Here is a 17,803-nt window from a genome sequence, read left to right on the forward strand (position 1 = left end):
TCTGTGGATGGATAAAGGTTAAAGCTAGCCAGGAATCTTCTGATTGTCATCAGGGCATGTCAATTGGTTGAAACTCCAGCTTTTTGTAGAGAAAATCCAGTTTGAAGTGTTTTTTTACTTCCATCAGGAAAAGTTTCCCAGTGCCAGGCTGTTATGAGTGCAGTATGTGAGCAAGCCCTTAATGATGTGGTCAAATGTAGAAAACTAAGGCTCAAAGTGCTGCCCTAAGTGATGTTTATTTATTCATGCAAATAATTAGCTTCAGCAGAAGAGACAGAGTCACCCTCCAGCGGCAGTAGGTATGATGAGTCTCCAACGCAGTGAGCAAGTTCTCAGGCAGCGGAGGGAGAAGGGAGAGAGGTTCCCGTGACCAAGCTGCTCTCGGGTGTTCCACCATTCCCAAGGGACTGGTTCCCCTTCAGAGCTGACGGCCAGGGGCTTGCATCTGAATCAGGCTGTGATAGTATCTGAGCCTGGATTTAGGCAATAACTGAGTGTCCTAACGTCTGGGCTGTGTACCACTGCTGTGGGTGTTGTCACATGCCCTGGTTACTTTCTTTCTCCATGAAAATATTCAACCGGTTGATATCAAGTTTAGAAATTGAGACTGATGTGTTGCTCACCCCTAGTACCTGTACCTTTGCCTGTTGCTATGAGGAACAACTCATCTTTTCTTTGGCTTCCACATGCAGAAACCTCTGATGACACTGATGTACTTTATCCCTGACAGGCACCCCAAGATCTGAGGTCTAGAAACATACAAAAGCTCCTCTGTGTTCTGGGTAAGCCTACTTATAGGTAGCTGGTTTTAAAGGCTTGTGCTAGCTGTCACTGACATGGATGGAAAGTTAGTGAAGGCAGTGATGGGTGGAGTATCTTTTTACAAGCAAAATGGAACAAGGTATCATTGGGGGCAGCAATGTTATGTTCCCACTTCTTGAAAAACCGTGTATACTTTCTTCTTCCTTGGCCTCTGTTTAGAGTATGTGGTGGCCTTGGTTTAAGTGCCAAGGAGCATGTTCTGCTTCAGAGGAATTTTTGTTCTGTACAGGGGCAGGGGGTGTGCAAGAGAAGTGCTAATGTTAATGAAGGGGATTCAAGGGGGAGACTGGATGCCTAGGCGTAGATTGAGTACAAGGTGAAGGCTGCAAGAAGTCAAAGCCAAGAGCATGGAGACTTGGCAACGGCTGTATTTTGTCTGAGACACAATCATTTAAGAAGCAATGGTTGATCTAGTAACTGCCTATCTGCCTTTGTTTTTGCTCTGTTACGGGTCAGAATTACAATCCTGACAACTTGCTTTTTTTCATTTGCAAGTGCTCACCCATGACAGCACAGATCGAACTGCGATACCTCTCGTGACACCCCCCCCGCTCCTCTTTTCTGTCTAGAGAGGAGAGGGAGAAAGGAGGTGGTTACGGAAACAGGCGAAGGTTCCCATCCAAATACCCCCGAAGCCTCCTGGCTGCCCCGAGCCCAGCCCTGGTAGCCACACCCCGGCGAGACGTTTCCTGCTCGGCGGGGCGGGGGGCTCCCTGCGCCTTGGTCGCTCTAGGACTTTCTCCTGCCTGGCGTGAGGGCGGGGAGGGGGTACCTCTGTGCCTCGCCTCTGCTTCCTACTCTGTGATGTGAGGCACAGGCATGCTCAGTAGCCGGTGCCTACCCCTCCTATCTCAGCAACAGTGCCTACGGTACTAGGAGACTGCTTGCAGCAGGAGCAGAGCCGGAAAGCCATCTTTGCTGGAGAGGGAGGCAGCAGACCCTGAGCCGCTCGGCTGCCCGCCATGTGAGTACCCGGGCGGCCCGGCCCGGCCCGGCCCTGCCCTGCCCTGCCCGGGTCCCGGCCCCGGCCCCGGCCCCGGCCGCGCCGCGGGCTGCCCCGCAGGGAAGCGCGCACGGAAAGTTGCCGGCCGCGGCGGGGGCAGGAGAGTTGCTGCGGGGCTCGGGAGGCGTCGCGGGTGCCACCCTGCTGCTTCCCCAGCCCCGGGCACGAACTTCTGCGGGCGGCGGCGGGTGGGTGTCTGTGGGATGGGCAGCGAGGCGGGCGGGGTGGGGTGAAGGGGTGGAAACGGGAATAAAATGTCTGAAGCTGCCGTAGCCCCTGTGGCTGCATCCGTGCAGCTGCCGGCTCCGAGGAAGGATTTCCAGGGCGTGGGGCTTGGCATGTGTAATTCAGGCAGCCGGAGTCTGTAGCAAGCAGCATCAAAGTCTCGTCTATCTGCTACAGCTATTAACCTGTGAGCACTTAGATGGGGCTCTCACCGCTGTTTATCCAGCTGCCAGGCAGCAGTGGAGAGGATTATTGACACGTTTCTAAGTCGGATTAATACTCAAAAGGAAATGCTGGGCCAAGATCCTCAACAGGTTCAAGTCAGGATTGTTCGATAGCCTGAGTCACTCAGCGCTGCCAATCCACAGCTGCTGGGTCCTGTGTGTTTTCACTGTTTAATGAGATGCTCTCTCTCAAACACTAGCTGTCTGATCAATTCAGCCTCGCCATCTCCAGTACCAATGGCTTCCTGTCAGCAGCGCTTGATAATAATCTGTTCCTTCTTGTTTGCATCTCTTCAAATATCTCTTCCCAGTCTTTGCATTCAGCATTAATGAAAGCATTAACGTTCTCTGCTAGGCAGTGATGAAACCCCCAAAGTCAGTTCTGAAACCAGAAGTGTGCTGAGGTAAGTAGGAATTGATCAGACCCCTGTTCATTCACAAAAGAATTCAGGTAGCTAAATGCATCGTTTTACTATCGTCTCAATTCATTGCTTATTCCCAGCGACTCCTAAGGGACAGCCAGAGAAGATGTCTGAAACAAACAGTCACTCGCATGTGGTGTACAAGACCAAATATCTGCTGGTATTGGTTGATCTTGGAAGAACTGGAGCTTGGTTGATTCAGACAAGATAAGGAGTGGAAACAGTCCTGGCAATCTGTAATTAAATTACTTTAAAAATATTTCCAGTAACTGACTGTTCTTCATGAGGGCTTTTCAAAATAGAGTCTACAATCACACATTCTGAAATGTTGGCTTTTTTCTTTAATGCTTTTTCCTATATAATATCTCGGACAATAAGCTTTTGTTCACGTTGTCTAAAATGTTTTCAAAGCAGGTAACTCTTTGGAAGTAGAAAAAAATTGCTATCTAAAAGAAGATTCCTTGTATAAACACTGAACTCTATCTAGCAAAAGCCAGTCCACTGTAAGCTTCTGTTGCCTAGTTGTGTTTAGATCAAGATCGAGATGATGACATCAAATACTTTTATTTGTATGTGAGCTGTTCTTCCATGATTAATACAAGAGTTTGCTGCTGCAGTATTATACAATCTAAGCTGTTCAGACACAAAGCAATAACTCATAATGTTTAACTAAACCTGTGTATATTTCAGTCTTGGTGTATATAGGTGTTCATGAGTGCATTTGTGCATAAAGCAGAAAGGGTGATGCTAATGTAACTCGGTCATCCTTCTTCTGTAGGGGACTTGCATCAGACTTCTGACAAAAATTAGAAGAAAAAGGCAAAGCAGTTTTTGTCTATTTTGGCAATATAGACGTTCAGTTTGATAATCGAAACAAAGCCAAGACAAATAAGCAGCTTGTCATTGGCAGTGTCAGTTGGCTTCTGTTTCATTGGTAGATATTGTAATGAAAACTTTTTTTTTAATACCTGCATGAATATCATGTCCCAGTAGCTTCTGAGCTACTGATGAACAATAGAGATAAATGCGTATTAGCTACTGACTTGTAGCAGCAGCTGCAGTTGTAGTTCACTGGACTATGAAAGCCAATTGCTAGCGAGCACCAAATACTCTGTAGACGTTACTTCCCCTGCTGTTACGCCTATAGAGTATTGCAAACATGGACTGTTGTCATGTGCGTATACAGACATCCACGTGAGACGTGATGCTGTGTCTTCAGCTGGTGGGAACCAGTGTCAATAAAGACCTCCTTCACCGGGTCAGACGACAGCTCCATCTATCCTGCTGTGCTGTCCCCTAAAGCAGGTTGCAGGGAGTGCTCAGGGAAGAGTACAAGAAAGCAGTGGTATTCCCAGAATACTTTCCCAGTTTTTAACGATTTAAGGCTCAGGGAGTGTCTGAACCTGAGGAGGGTTCTTTGTATTTCATGACTCCCAGTGGCTTTTTGTTGTTCTTTCAGGAAGGTGTCCAGTTGCTCCATTTGCAGTGTCCTGGGGCAAGGAGCTCCACAGCTGGACCATGCAGGGTGTGAAAGCTGCTTCCTGTTGTTTTTGAGCTAGCAGGTAGCAGGTTCTGTCTGATCTTACTCTTGTATTGGAAATCAGAGAACAGTGTTCCTTATTCACCATCTTCTCTGTGATTCATGGTTGTGTATCACCCCAACGGACCTGCACTGATTTCCATCAGGTGGGAATCTGTCCCTATGGTCTCTATCGCAGTGAGTACAATCCAGGGCAGGTAAGATACACTCAGGTAGGAGACATCTTTCATCTTGGTGCAGGCAGGGGAGAAGAAGCTGTGACATAAAAAGGTTGAATGAAAGGAGAAGGATATAAGAGAGATCTAAAGCAAGAACAGAGAAGGGTTGGACCACGCCAGTGCGGCTGGGAAGATTGTTCCAGGTGTAAGGGAGAGCACACAAACTTATTTGGAGGAGATATGAGGAGCAGTGAAGGGAGATGAGGAGAAGAGGCGCTTATAGGCTTTGTTCCTCTCTGGAAAATAGACCAACAGCAGCAGGTGGAGTATATGGTTTTGTTTCTTTTACAGGGGTCACATCTCAATAGGTAATTATATATAATAGAAGCTCATGGCATCATGTCATCTGTTGTTTACAGATAGGTCAGTGACCAGACAGCAGGGTGCCTTTGATTACATTAATCCAATACAAATGTCCTCTATTGCAGGGTACAACTTTTGTGAGACAAGCAGCAAAGCAAAGCACCTGGCTCTCCCTGGGGCAGAATTGCCTTGGTGTATCTCATTCCTCGGGTAGCAGTTAGAGCTAAAAAAAAAAAAAAAATAAATCCTTCTGCCTGTTTTGGAGCAGCAAAGAGTACATCCTGGAGGGGACGGATGGGATTAAAATGGTTCCACCAATTGTAATGAGTCTGTTCTGGTTGAATGTCTATTCAGTTTCTCTGAAAAGAATGGTGTGACTGTGGTCTCCTGCTGTTAGTAGAGCAGTATTTACCCCTCCTTTTGTGGGCATAATTTTATGAAACTTGGCAAAATCTCCCTACCCGGCCCTTCTTTTGTACTGATCAGCAGAGACAAACCGATTTAGTACTGTTCTCTACACAATCCTGATCCACTGCTTTTAGGGAGCTTAGTGGCTTACAAAAGTGCGTACAGCCAGCACATGTCCTAGGGAAGTATAACCAGTGTGAAACAGAGGGGTAAATTTTCTAAGTGGCGCAGCTGTTCTGTGCTGGTAAGCGTCTGTGTTCCCTTAAGAAATACGTTCCAAAAGACCTTTGAAAATCCATGGTGGCAGGAAGATTTGAGTCCACTGGAGCTCTCAGGGTTTTACATCTGGTGGGCAGCTGCCTCAGACCCAGAGAGGCTAGGTTCAGTCTTGACATTTTCTGACGTTTTTTCCCTCCCTACAGTCAGCCAGAGGGACCAAGGGTTTGAGGGTCTTGTAGTATTGGTTCACACAAGCATAGCTATGAAGGAGTGGGTTGTTCTTCTCATTTAAGGGATGTAATGGAGCTTGTAGTGAAAATAACCAGGCTGTGTACATGAGAAGAGGATGTTGAGAAGGGGGAAGGACCCCATTTTCAGCATGGTTCTATTCTGACCCTTGTTTGCTGGTTCTATGGCTCACAGCCCTGAGTAAGAACCTTGAAGTAAGGGCGTTAGGAATAGGAGCTGTTGTTTCGTCTGCTGCTTTGGGACGTCAACAGGGGGATGTGTGTGTTTGTTCATTGTTTGTTCCCTTGACTTGCTCTTTTGTGGCGTCATGCAGACAGGGATCTTCTTCATGTATTGCATTAGAAATAAATGCTTCCAGCTCACGTTAAGCGTTATTCCTGATACACTTACTTGCCATTTGAAATAAGGGTGGCCCAAGTACGTCATAAATATTTTGGATATTTGGGTGATGAGTGTTTGCAAGTGTAGAGATCAAACTGAATGGTGTCTTGAGGACCTCAGTGAAGAAAATAATCCCAGACTGGAAGCTACTGGGAATTATATGTGACAAGTATAGACAAAGTGAATGTGTGTCACAATAAACATTCTTCAAACAGGCTAATGTGAGGTAGATGAAATCCAAATATATTTAGTTTGGTGGTCCCTTTCTTTGTGACTTAGTGCTCATTCATTCTGCTATGCATCAGCCATAACTTGTTCCTGTTGACTTCCAGGCATTTTACATAGATAGTTCCAGCTGTGGAGTGACTTACAGGACACTTAAGGTGGCTGTAGTGGAAGCTGAATCGGTCTGCTAAAGGAGCATTTCCCCTTTTTAGATGCTATTTACATAATTAATGTATTCCTGAAAAAATCAATAATTAGGCTGTAGAGCACCAGGCAAACCCATGTTTGTGTGGATGTGTGTGTACAGAATGCTCCCGGGGTGAACAGGCATGGTTGAAGAAAGGAGAGCAATGCATTAAACCTGTTCTCTCCTTCCTTCCACCACCCTTCTGCCACCATTTGTAGGACGCAGAACGCATGGAAGATTCTCACTGACAGCTTTAGTCAAATGTTTATGGTGCCCTGGAAGGGGCAGTACAGACTGTCCTAAATAAGTTCAAATTGACTGAACTGCTCATTTAAAGCAATTACGACTTAGAGAGAGGATATCCTCTCACCTACGTCATTCAGTAGTCTCTACTGTCATTATTCATAGCCATTACCAGCAATTAACTAGGCTGGTGTTTTTTAATGATGCAATTCCTTTTTCCCTGATGTCTGTACTTGAGCCCTCTAAACTCTTTGCCATTATCCACTGAACAACCACCAAATGATTGCAAGGTGGGGTTTTTTTTTAACTACTCAGTTATGACCACCTTATGTTTTTCTGTGTAAAGTAGTAACTCATTGAAATAGATTTGTCTGTACATTTGCAAGTAAGTGTTTTTTCAGTTGCAATTATATTGTAGCTTCTGTACTGGGTGAAATAATTAGAATGGAAGTTCCTGACCAAATGGTCTGAATTACCTGATCAAGTTCCTTAATCTCTTCAGATGCAAAATTTAATGAGAAATGTGCAGAAAAATGGAAGTATTTCTATTTCAGAGTAAATGAGAAGGAAACTTAATTTATCAGATGTAAACTTACACCTGCTGGACTCAGTATCACAGGGTCAAAAGAGAACTCTTCTAGAAAATAGATATTCTCCTATGATGACCTTTTAGAAGATCAAAAAGACATTGTTTCAGAAATTGTGGTTTTGGGTTTTGGTTTTTTTTAAAGTACATTCTCATCTCTTGCAGTGCTGTCTAAATGTAAACTGGTAAATGTATTGGAATCAAGTGCTGTCACCACATATTTATACAGCAGAGCTGTAGTTTGCTTGTGTTTTGGAAGCACCAAATAGCTGACTGTGTTTGTGAGGAGTCAGTGCTGTGAACTTCGCTGGATTTTTTATTATTATGAAACATGTCAATACCACGCAGAATTGACACAGCCTTTGTAAGAAGCTGGAGACAGAAACAGAACTGATGGGCAGTGGGAATACACCAGAGGCTGTGATGTGTCCTGCTTCATTGAATGGTGTCCTTATGCTGGAGTCTAAGTAGGAAAGGAAGTATCCACAGAGTTTACAAAACTCCTTACGTGGGCTAGAAAAGATTTGAAGAGAGGAAATACACAGTGATAAGTGTTGTACTAAACTGTTGTTAGTGCCCGATACTGGATAGATGCTGATTTTCTTTTAAGATGCTCGCACCAGATCCAGATGGGAATTTATATACTGAACTTCTAAAATTTTAATCGGAAAATGAAATTGAAAAATTGAACAGTATTAAAAATGCAGTCATTGTAGGGAAGAGGTTTTTCTTACTTCCCATTCTGTATGCAGGAAACTGCGTTATGTTACAAAATTATCAAAAGACTTCTTTGCATTCTTTGAAATGAAGTTGCAAAATTTGGTTTTAAAAGAGGACTGTAGTGCACATGTTCAGGAGAGATGTTTTGCAGTCTGTTTTTGGAGATATTAACAAATGTGACTGGATGGTGTCCTAAGCAACTTCATCTAGGGGGCCCTGCTTTGAGCAGAGGGTTGGACTAGATGATCTGTGGAGGTTCCTCTCAGCCTCAGCACTTCCATGATTCTGTTTGAAAAGGTCAGTGAAAATTGAATATGTTGAAGTTAATTAAACTAATGTTTGGCCGTTTCCCAAACATTCAAGATTTGGACTTTTCATCCATGATAACTCGGTAGCACTTTCATCTTCAACCTGTTGGTAGTGGACACTGCAGAAATACCTGTAATAGAAGGGGGAAAACACATGGTATTTGGGAAGGGAGGAAATGTGGGAGTTTAAAAAAAAAAAAAAAAAAAAAAAAAAAAGCACATCACTGGAATGCATTATTAAATTTGGCTTGAATGCAAAAGTTCATATTCCTCCCACGGAGAACAAAACCCAGGTTCCCTGCAAGCAAGCTTTCTCATCTTTCATATTCAATGCAATCTTCTCTAGCTTGTTGTCTGCTCCCATCTCTGTACACCATGTCTTGCAATAGCTTGGTAGTTTGGAAAAAGCTATCATTCTGTTCCCCTGTAAATGTTGTCTTGGTAGTGCAGAGTGTACATTCTAACAAAACCATATGTGCTTATATCAAGTTAGGGTGTCCAGATCCATAACAGAGGAGAAGCAAATCTCGGTGTCACATGCAGCAGACTGGAAGAGATAGGAATTATTGGTAGTAGGGAAGGTTACCAAGCAGTGGTGTGCTGACCAAGACAGGAGTTGTGATGCGCTGCTACAGAGCCGTGGCTTTTGCAGCTCAATTTGTAACTTCCGGAAATGGCGGGTTTAATCCCTGGTTTACCTAGCAACTTGCTGGCAGTTAAATTAGCACAAAGGATTGTGTTGCTTCAGGGCACAGCTGCAGAGGTGGATCCTTCGTCTGTGGAGCCATACAGGAGCTATATGGGTACACTCGACAGAGGGTGCTCCTTATATCCATGCTGGTAGCAAGTACCTCTTGTTTTTGGGCTGTCGGAAGCAGGACAGATCCTTAGCCCAGCATCTTCCCTGCTTCTCCAGATCTCCTTTCTCAGTCTAGATTTCATGTACCTCTGGAGAAGAGGTGAGGAGTGAGTTTTCCCAGTAAGCCTTGTGAACTGTAGTTCTTGCTGGAATTAATCTCTGAACCTTCAAAGTGAGCAATGCACCCAAAGTACTCAGCTCTACTGGAACACAGTTGACTATATAAGAGCAAGTGTGGATCTGTGAAGGAAAGGACTTGGGAACTGGCTCCATAGGCTTCTCAGCATCTCCTCTGCACTCATGGAAAGGCCGAGGTGCTGGCTCTGGGAGGTGGGGGGTGTTGTAATGCACCAGTTGCTCTTTTAGACACTGAGGTCCTCAGTCAGACAATGTGCCAGCATTTTAGAAATACATGGGTTCTGGTAAAGCTTTCCTAGAAACTATGAAAATCATTAATTATCCCTAAACCTACTTGTTATCTACTTCAGGAGGTTAATGGTTAGAAATTATGTTTGTTCATTTGAATTCATATACAAAAATAGCTCCTCTTTATCATGCTAGTGAATCTGGCCCTACTCAGGGCCTTAATTACAGTGTGCTGCATTAAGGCAAAGGGCTCTGCTGCTTGAAAGCATAAACCTTGAGAGCAACAACTCCAGCTGTTGACACAGACTATCACATGGGATTGTGTTTTGTACATTATTTTGGAGTTTAGAGGGGAATTCTAGCACTGGGCATTTCTTATTTCTCTCCGTGATCCTGAACAACACTGAAAAAAAGAGACAAAAATCTCTCTCTCTCTCTCTCCCCACCCCCCCATATTCTTTTAGGTTGATCTGTGGGAAAGCTTCCTGAACTCCAGCTAGGTTTGCTGATAGCTCTGACAGAGAATGGTTCCCCCTTCTCTTTCTTTTATGTATCTCCAGTAGTATCCATTTCCAGTGCGTGCACAGAGCGGATAGCTGTGCCCAACAGCTGTCACCCATGGCGACAATTCAGATGGGGGAAGGGGAAGGGAAGCAAAGAAACAAAGAGCTTTAATCAATAGCAGCAAAACCAAACTTGTCGTCTAACCCTGAAAGGCATAGAGCACATTGTTCTATCACCAAGCAGCTAAACTGATTGGTGTGGCACTTTGTGCTGTTGAACATCCTGAGTGGGATCAAATCTTAGAAAACAGTTAACCACAAGATAATTGGACTTGCCTATTGGTAAAAACGCAAAGATTCCTAAATAGGCATCGGATTGAGCATCAATAAGCGAAACTCTGGCGGAATGACCTTGCATCCCTGCAGGCCTGATTTGCTACAACTGGTCTGGCCAAGTACTCGTATTTGCAGGGGACCGTTGTGTACAGATACAGCTTTGTTTGTTTTCCGTCACAAGTGCACTGTGTGACAAAACAGTTCTTCCAGAAGGCTTTGGGTATCTGGTGGTTTCCTACACTTCAAAAGCTGACTGAGATTAGATGATGACTTATAGCCCATCAGCTTGAGAATTTCAAGGCAGAATTCTCTGAGCTGATGTCAGCGTTGTGGTTGAGAGCTTTTCTGCTGATTGGGATCCGGGGAATCCTGGAAGCAATTGACAGTCTGGATATCCCAAGTGTTTACCAGAGATCCCACCAGGCTATAAAAGTCTGCTTCTGAAATGTTTGACTTCTTTCCAGCAAGGAGCTGTACAGTCATTCCCTGACAGCTGTGATATTGTCTCCCACACATATATGAAGATCACACAGTGACATTTTTCAGCAACTTTGTTTACTAGATGATGTAAATATGAAAATATTTCAAGTCACTTAACATTTTGATGCTTTTCTCTTTGCATTGAACATTTTAGGGAGACTAGGAGAAGGGAATGGAAAGGCAGAACATGCCCCATGTGTCTTGACACATTGACACTGACCTGCACATTTCTCGTGTTAGTTCTCAGTTGTTCATGTACATGGTCTCTTGTATTTCATCTTCATAATTGAGGCATGCCTACAGCAGCAATGTTAAAGCAAAGACCCTTGCATTAGCATGTTCATTGCCCTTGTTGTGACAATCAGTTTTATGCAGTTAACTCTAGGGGAGTATGAGCGGATTTGATTTTAAGTTCTGTGCAGAGACTGAAATGTTTTAGCAGTAGAATGATCTCCTTACAGAAATCACAGCTGACAGGTGCTTTTCTTGTTCAACCCCCACCTGGCAAAGCCAGTTACGAACTATGCCAGTTGATATTTTTCTTGTTGCTGACTCCCAGACAGCCATTTGCTGAGGATCTCCTTCACCACCACAGTTTTAGAAATAAAGCCTGTTTTCACTCCTGAGTCCTGTCTCCCAGCCCTTCCTATTTCACGAGCAGTCCGGATGGTGAAACTTGTCATGCAGAAAGAAGGCACTTTGACTTAGACTAAAACACAACAATTACAGGATCAAACGCTCTCTGTATTTGGGTGGAAGAAGAGCTTAACAAGTCAGATAGTGTGCGTGGATGAATCAAGAGGGGGCCTGCACCGTGGGGAAGGGAGCATTGTACCTGGAGTTCCTCTCTCAGAAATACCCTTGTTCCTGTGCACTGTCAGTGAACAAGAGGTACCAAGAGTTGCGAGTAACTTGCTGTAGTCTTGGAGGAATCTGCAGTTCTTGTAGCAAGTCAAAGAACTCCAGAAACTTTAAGTTTGATTGCACTGAATCGTTGCTAGTATTGAAGTCCCTTAGAAGATTAAGTGCTACACAGCAAAGGGAAAAAGAGTCTAAGAGGTCATATCTGTTTAGGAAGTTAAATCCAAAATGCCTCCTCAGAGGCAACAGGGCTACTGGCTCTAGATCAGGTGCAGCTCAGAGCTACATCATTCTGTACAAGGTACTTTCACTCTGAGATGCTGCAGTAGTGTTGAATAACTTGAAGGAAAACATTAAAAAAAAAAAAGTAGAAAAAATATAGTTCAGAAGGTAACTCCCAATGAATTAAGCATTACATACTTTGCTGAGTGAACGTGAAAAATCCCCAAATATTGTAAAACATTTAACAGCTTAACCAGTGACTAGCCAAATGTTCATTTAATTTAACACTGCACTTTTTTTTTTAGTTTGGTGATGGTGCTTGCCTCTGGATTTGTTCTAGTGTTGCTTGTCTATAGGACTGAATGTGGTTTACAGCGAAGGCAGCTGTTCCGCCAACTTGGACCGGCGTAGTTGTGCTTCAGTGTTTGGATACATGCAACCATTTGCAAAACTCCTCTAGTTGAAAGGATTTTTCTCAAAGGTTTATGTTTATTTCTACAATCTTTGGTTTGCTTGGAAACTGATTGTGCAGGTTGCTTATGGGATTATGCATGTAAGTAGTAAAGGAAGGTACTTGATAAAGATTTCTTCGTATGTTTAAAAAAAACTGTCATCTGGGATTTAGGATAAAAAATGAGAAACTCCACTTATTTGAAGGGTGGTGGGGTAGTATTGTGAGTAACAGCCAGGGGATAGCAGCTTGGTGAGTGTGTGGGGAAGAGGAGACAAATAAAGGTGTTTACACTTGCAGCTTGCTGCACCGAGCCAACATTCAGTCTCTTGACAGCACAGTCACATAACAGTCTCCAGCAGCCAGGTGTCTTAGGCAGTGACTCATACGCTGAGTACAGTTTTCTGTTGTTTTCACTGTGGTCCCTTGTTAACCTGCAGATGGTCTATCTTGAAATCTGCCTTCCCCTGCAACTTCCCAGTGGTGAATGTGACTTGTCTGCCTGTATTTGAGACTTCTCCCTTCCTGAGGTGGCTTAATTATAGATTGATTATAGATTCACCAACCAGCAAGCATCAACTACAGCTCCAATTGACAGAGGGCTCCTTCCTGTGGAAATGGCCTTCCTTTGAACCTGTACTGGGATGGTAGCGTGCGTTTTGGGGCTCTAACAACAGAAACATATCAAACAGGCTATCAGTGGTGACAGGAGACAGGATTGCAGTAATTCCCTTGTGTTGTCAAATAAACAAAGGGAATCCCTCTGCTCTGAGCAACCATTTCCTTTAATTTGGTCAAAATAGAATAATCTGTATTTATTCTTTTTGGCTGTCTCTTTTGAGAGCATAAACTAGGCAAACTTGGCTTCATTCTTTCGTAACAGAAAAGACTGGTTGTAGGATGAGGTCAGAAGAAAATTGATTTAGAATATGTGAGCAATTAAGTTGATGGCCTTGACTCTTTCTTATGCCAAATAGAACTTTTGAATTTCAGAAAAGCCCTTACACTTTCTGTTCCGCCAAGCTCCAACCTTGTAAATCCTTCTCTCAGGAGCAATACAGAAAAATGAGAATTGTCAGGATGGAGAAGATTTCTTTTACTTTAATCTCACATCTCAAACGGCAGCATCATGGATGCCTCAGCATTTGCAAAAATACTAGGCACACGAGAGATGGTTTGACCTCTGAACAGACCAAACAGCCCAATAGTGTCTCATATGGGAGACTTGAAATTTTAAGCAAAGTTTTCTCTCTCCCAGACTCTTTTAATTAGCTAGTAGAACTCTAGGTATTCTTGCTATGTACACACAGAGGTAGAGAAGTGGTCACGCTAAGCCATCCTTTTCCTGTTTCCAGTTAAAGACCTTTATGGACAAAGGCTGACTGGCTTTGTACTGAACACGTACACTGGGAGTGCAGTGAAGAAAAACAGGATCTCTGCCCTGCTAAAAATGAAGCAACATGATAAATCTCCCTATGTAGTATTCATGCAGGACCTATTACCTGGGCAATACCATTGTTTCTACTGCTAACCCATGTCTGTCAATGAGGCCTATAGCAGTGCTGAATCGGGGATCACATGTCTTTGGGATGCTTCTGCTTCCTTTTTACTGTAGCTGCAGAGAGACTGAATGAAGAGGACACAAGGATAAACTGGGTGGGATGCACAACCCACTGCTACGTTAGACATCACACCACCTCGCTATTGCACAGAGAAGGAAATTAGTGCTATCTCTGTCCTCCTGTCTTCAAAGTGGAACAAAGGGAAGATATTGTAGTTGGCTCTCCTTCCCCTTAAACAAAAAAAAAAAAGAAAAAGACTAAGACTCAAGGACTTTGTTTAGTTATCTTTAATTACTAGATCTCTGCCCAAGTAATGGGGGGGTGTTTGGAACTGGGAATTCCTTGCAGTTACTGCCATAACCAAAATAGGGTTCTTCTCAAGAAGCCTTTACTTTTCCAGAATGTAGCATATTTTGTATTTCCAAGTACAGCATAGATTTTACATAGAACTTGCTCTTGGGCATATTCGGATAAATGCTCAGGATGCTTAACTCCAGAGATCAAAAAGTAAGTTGATGCTACAAAGATTATGAGAGAAGATATTAATACTCCATGAGAAGTGTGAGATTTCTAGGTGAGAAAATATCCATCACAGGAACAAACACCTCTGCCTAGGAGCATGCAGATGTTTTTCAAATGGCCGATGTCTTTAATGACAGCTGCTTTGTGCAAATGGGTATAGAGATACCCAATTTAGATGTTTCCATGATGCTGTGCAAGAGCTATTCTGCATATGAGCGTTATGATACAAAGCATATTCTATGTGTCAACTCAGTGTTTTGCTCTGTCTTTAGAAATAAAATCTGGAGAGGCTGGTATTTTTTGTCCGTGTGTGCATTAGATGGGTTGTTTTGGGATAGGCAATTTGTTTTGTTTATTTTTCAGACTATCTAAAAAGGGGAAGTAGTCTGACAAATTAAAATGTTGGAATTCAGCCTCTTGTTTTTGGGGCCTCATCTCCAGTCCACTGAGGTGGCTATTGTCCCAGTACAGGCAATCTGGCTTTGAAGAGTACTCATTTTGTCCCAGTAGTACTCTGCTTTACACAGGATGTGTTGTTGGTGCTTATCTTCTCTATGTGGAAGTATGCTTTATAGCAAGTTTAATGACAACAAAACCGTAACAACTATTTTAAGTCATGTGTCTATGGCATCAGAGAAATAGAGAATACATTTCATAGAGGGACAGTGTGTGGCTATTGACTGCACAGGAGCTAGTCCTATTCATAAAAGCCGAAGGTTGTGGGCAGTATAATACCATACTAGGTAGAAGAGGATGCATCCAGCATCTTTCTCATTCCTTCTTGTCCCTAGTCTGTAATATACATGTAAGTAAAACAAACTGATTCTTGGAATATAGCAGTAGTCCTGTATTAGCCATATCCAATTGGCTGAAATCAAGAGAAATGTGTAAATGGCCCATAGGCCCTGGGTCTCTCACATCTGGTACACCAGAGCAGAGCAACAGTGTGGATCAGACAAGCAGGCAATGATTTGAAAGTTCAAGTGTATGCACAATGTTGAAAACTCCTTGAAGAGGGGAGTGAGAGATTTCCCTCTAAAACCACCTGTCTGAAAGACAAGAGCTTTTTTAAGTGGGGGAACAAACAGTGAATTTTAATTAGGATAATGTTTTTAATAGGCTAAAACCAATCAAAATACCCTGCTGTGTCTGAAAGACAGTGACACTGGCAACCTCAGCACTGCACAGATTTACACCATATAAACATTGACAAATGAACCAAAGAAGAATTCAAATCTTGTTGGAAAACTAAGACAAATATAGCCATTGTATATATTTTATGGATTTTTTTTTCCTTCAGAATTAGCAACTGTTAATGGGAATTAAGAGAGAAGATAGAACATCCAGAGGAGACCCACGAAGATGGTGAAGGGTTTAGAGGGGAAGCAGTATGAGGAGCTGCTGAAGTCACTTGGTCTGTTCAGGCTAGAGAAGAGGAGACTGAGGGAAGACCTCATCGTGGTCTACAGCTTCCTCACGAGGGAAGGAGGAGGGGCAGGCGCTGATCTCTTCTCCCTGACGACCAGTGATAGGACCCGAGGGAATGGCAGGAAGATATGCCGGGGAGGTTTAGGTTGGACATTAGGAAAAGGTTCTTCACCCAGAGGGTGGTGGAGCAATGGAACAGGCTCCCCTGGGAGGTAGTCACGGCGCCAAGCCTGACAATATTCAAGAAGCAATTGGACAATGCCCTCAGACACATGGTGTGAATTTTGGGGTTGTCCTATGCAGGGACAGGAGCTGGACTCGATCCTTGTGGGTCCCTTCCAACTCAGGACATTCTATGATTCTATGATCCTGGTTTAAATTGAGTAGCATAAGTGAGTAAAAATGATTTAGTTCTCTTACGTGCTTATGATTGTCCCAGAGCTTTAATGAATGTTTTCCTTCTGCTGATGTCCTCCAAATTTGTCTCGCAGAATTGAGTTACTGTGGGATTGTGTCTCCATCACGATGCTCCAGAAATTGACATTTTAAAAGTAGTGAAGACTTCTGTCCTCTTCCTGAATGTTTCTTCTCTCAAAGTACTAGGAAATAAAACAGCCTGCAACAGCCCTTACTCACTGTTTGGCTGGGAAGGTGGCTTCAGGGTGGTGGCTTCTGCTATTCGTGGTTCTTTGTAACCCCTGCAAGTGTTCCTGGTGTTTGGTGAGACATATGATAGTAAGTACCAGTTAAGTGGTGAGCGAAATAGAGGAGCAACAAGTTGTAATAGTATGATGCTGGTTCAAGGAAAGATGTTCTGGTCCAGTGAGGCTCATGTTTACATGAGCGTGGTTTACTGGGGTAAAACATAACCATCTCTGCCTTGCTCTTTCTTTTTTTTGCCTCTTTCTTCATCTTTGATGTATGACTAACTCTGACTATCTTTGCTCTCCTGTAACTAGTCTGCCTCGCAAAACCTTTTGTGGAGCGAGTTTGCTCCAGCAGTGTGTGCACAATGTCTGTCTTTTAGATTTTTCATCAGAGGCTGCATCTTGTGCCATCAGGAATAAACTTGCCTGGCTCGCTTCTAATTTGAAATTTGATTTCTTAAATGTTAATAAATTAAAAAAAGAGGAAAAAAAAAAAAAAGAAGAAAAAGAGCAGTCATGCTGTGACATGTGAAGGGAACAGAAGGTATAGACTGGGGAAAATATATTCTCACTAGAAAAGATCTTTGAAGAGACAAAATAAATTCCCTATGGAAAGATCAAAGCACATGAAGTTAATGGATTATGACAAGGTAAAAAAAATAACTGGAGAAAATAGTAGGTTCAAACATAAAAGAGGGAAATAGGAAAGAGTGGGTTTTGTTGGAGATAGAGGATAGTTAGATGGCTAGCTAAGTACTTGAGATTATATGTTGTAGCTAAAAGGCTATTAGCGGGAATAGGGATTTCTTTCCTCATGCCTGACACAGCCTCCACTTACGCAGTGTTGAGGTAGCCTTGGAGGTGCAGTCCTGAATTCCTCCTCTATTTCAGTGCTCTGTGCTGGTGACTACTGCCTAATGCATCTTGTAGTGCAACCAGACCCTCTCAGACTGATGCAAGACTGATGTAATTGTAATAACTCTCTTAAAGTCACTTTAATAGTCTGATTAGGTCTTGCTAGGGTCAAAAATATATGGAGTTTATCAAAGAAAAAAAAGGCAGAAACCCTTCTGGTGAGCTAGAAAATGTTAGCAGGGGAAGAACTCTGGAAAACCTTTTGTTCAGGTTAATGTTATCAAAGTTCATCTGTACTGCTGTAGGTATCTGTGTGCCTTCCTCATTGCTGCAGTGTTTGATGCCTTACAATCATACAGAAATAGAAACAGAGAACTACAGCTAAGGCACAAAGACAGATCCTCAAAGATCTCCCTCTCAATGGCCTA

The 17,803-nt window shown here is 43.2% G+C and overlaps 1 protein-coding gene across 1 annotated transcript in view; it reads left to right on the top strand.

Moving 5' to 3' along the window:
- Positions 1 to 1,540: 1,540 nt before the first annotated feature.
- The window catches only part of LOC104023669 (vesicle-associated membrane protein 2), a 55,451-nt gene continuing 39,188 nt past the window's right edge, over positions 1,541 to 17,803 (top strand). The window contains exon 1 of the mRNA XM_009477515.2: positions 1,541 to 1,786. Within this exon, the coding sequence (XP_009475790.1) occupies positions 1,785 to 1,786 (2 nt within the window). The 5' untranslated portion in view covers positions 1,541 to 1,784. The remainder of the gene's footprint in view (positions 1,787 to 17,803) is intronic.

The sequence above is a fragment of the Nipponia nippon genome, unplaced genomic scaffold (genome assembly GCF_047370975.1).
Source record: "Nipponia nippon isolate SJK-2023a ecotype South Korea unplaced genomic scaffold, ASM4737097v1 scaffold_7, whole genome shotgun sequence".
Classification (NCBI taxonomy): Eukaryota; Metazoa; Chordata; class Aves; order Pelecaniformes; family Threskiornithidae; genus Nipponia; species Nipponia nippon.